General features: G+C 33.1%; 1 protein-coding gene across 1 annotated transcript in view; it reads right to left on the reverse strand.

The window, feature by feature from the left end:
• The window catches only part of LOC112524334 (putative fasciclin-like arabinogalactan protein 20), a 1843-nt gene extending 1722 nt beyond the window's left edge, over positions 1-121 (reverse strand). The window contains exon 1 of the mRNA XM_025134116.1: positions 38-121. Coding sequence (XP_024989884.1) covers positions 38-121 — 84 coding nt within the window. The remainder of the gene's footprint in view (positions 1-37) is intronic.
• Positions 122-1902: the final 1781 nt, after the last annotated feature.

Here is a 1902-nt window from a genome sequence, read left to right on the forward strand (position 1 = left end):
ACCCTTCTTTCTCTGTCTCCAACCAACATTCTCTCACCATCCTCCAAATCCACTTCTTCCACTTAGCCTTCTCCCAGTTCGGCATCCGTTTGCTTCCATTCTGCACCAAAATTCCCACCATCTTCTCCACCAGCTTCTTAATCTTATTGGTTAACACTAAACAACGTCGATAGAACCGATGATTTCTCCCCTTCAGAAGAAGTAATGTTGGATTATTTGCTAGAGAGATGTAATAAATCATTAATGTTGACGACGGAACCAGTTATTTCGACAGATTCAATATGAAAACCAATAGATGTGGTGGTACATTTTAAGGAGGATGATTTTGATTCTGATGCCAAAGAAACTAATAAACCAGTCGCGGGTAATAATTACCTGTCAATCGATAAAAAAAAAGTTATTCAACAATATAAAATGATCTTAAAAACGAGATTAAAGATTAATTGAAAATTTTTAAAAGACATAATTGAAAATAGTTGGAAAAAAGAATTTTTTAAATTTATTGACACACTATTAGAAATGACTTAAAAAAAACAGTTGGACGATAGATTAATCAAGTTTGATAAAAAAACATAACTGATAAACTGTCAGATGTTGATTAGTAGACTGTAAATATTAAAAATTACTCAAATATAACATTACATTATATAATGATTAAAAATAAGTGATTCATATTGAAATAAGTAGTAACAAAATTAAATATTTTTTAATTATTTAAGTCTAACAAGCCTTTTTTTTCGGGCATAAATCATATTGGTAATATTACTCAAATGAAAAAAAAAATGTATGTTTCATAATACCAAACTGAAGAATCTGTGCTCTATGTAATTATCTAAATTTGGGTGGACAAAGATGCAAATAAGGGATTTAAAAGGACAAAAGAAACACATTTCTAATAACAAAAAAGTTGATATTTTAGCTGTTGTTTGTGACATTTTAATTATTAAAATATGAATTCAAACACCATAATTATTTAGCAAATAAAATCATAATTTGCATCGGAAATTAAATTCCTACACAACATTATAACATTTTTTTTTTATTAACCTGGATTTTCAACTCGTTATGCGAGCCGACTAATCTCAGAACGACCACATCCTTTATAGATATCCCGAAGTCATCGCATTTGAACCTCCGTGGCCACAAAGGGGTTTTTATTGCTCCATGAATTTAAACTTGAGACCTCCTGATACTTTTGACCTTTAGAACCAAACTCTAATTAATCACGCACCACCTTATGGTTCATTGTAACATAATTTTGATAACCAAGAGAACACGGACAGTGTCTCTCTGAACTTTCTCCTTCCTTTTTGAACTCTCATATTTGTCGGTCTCGAAGATACATTATACCAAACAGTAGTAGCATGGCAGTGAAAGAACCTCGCGAATTCCATGAATCACAAACCAATCACTGTTATACATGTCCGGGAATGTAATTGAAGGTGAATTGCACCACCAATTTCTATTAAGTTTGATCTTGAATCCGTCTAAATATGTATCAAAACTGGTTCCGTCATTGACATTAATGAGATCACTAAACGAAATCTTACAAGGCAACACATGCCGGAGAAACAGAGATGAATAATCGGGAAACCGTCCAGAATAATCAATCATCACTTCATCAACAGGGGAGAAAACAGTCAATGTAGGTTGATTGAGAAATCCTACCAATTGCAGATTGAGAAATGAAGCCATCACAGAGTATCCTCTAGATATCAACACGTTAGCAGCATTGTGAAACCAGAAATTACTATAACCTCCAAACGATGCAGTACAATGATCGAAGCTAGGGCTTTGTAGTGGAGTATCCGGTATGGTAAATTTTGGATCGAAAAAGTTCTCGATACCATAGACAATCAGCGATCCATCATCAAAAATCGGAGATCCAAGGATTTTGACATT

The sequence above is a fragment of the Cynara cardunculus genome (assembly GCF_001531365.2).
Source record: "Cynara cardunculus var. scolymus isolate 2C chromosome LG 13, CcrdV1, whole genome shotgun sequence".
Lineage (NCBI taxonomy): Eukaryota > Viridiplantae > Streptophyta > Magnoliopsida > Asterales > Asteraceae > Cynara > Cynara cardunculus.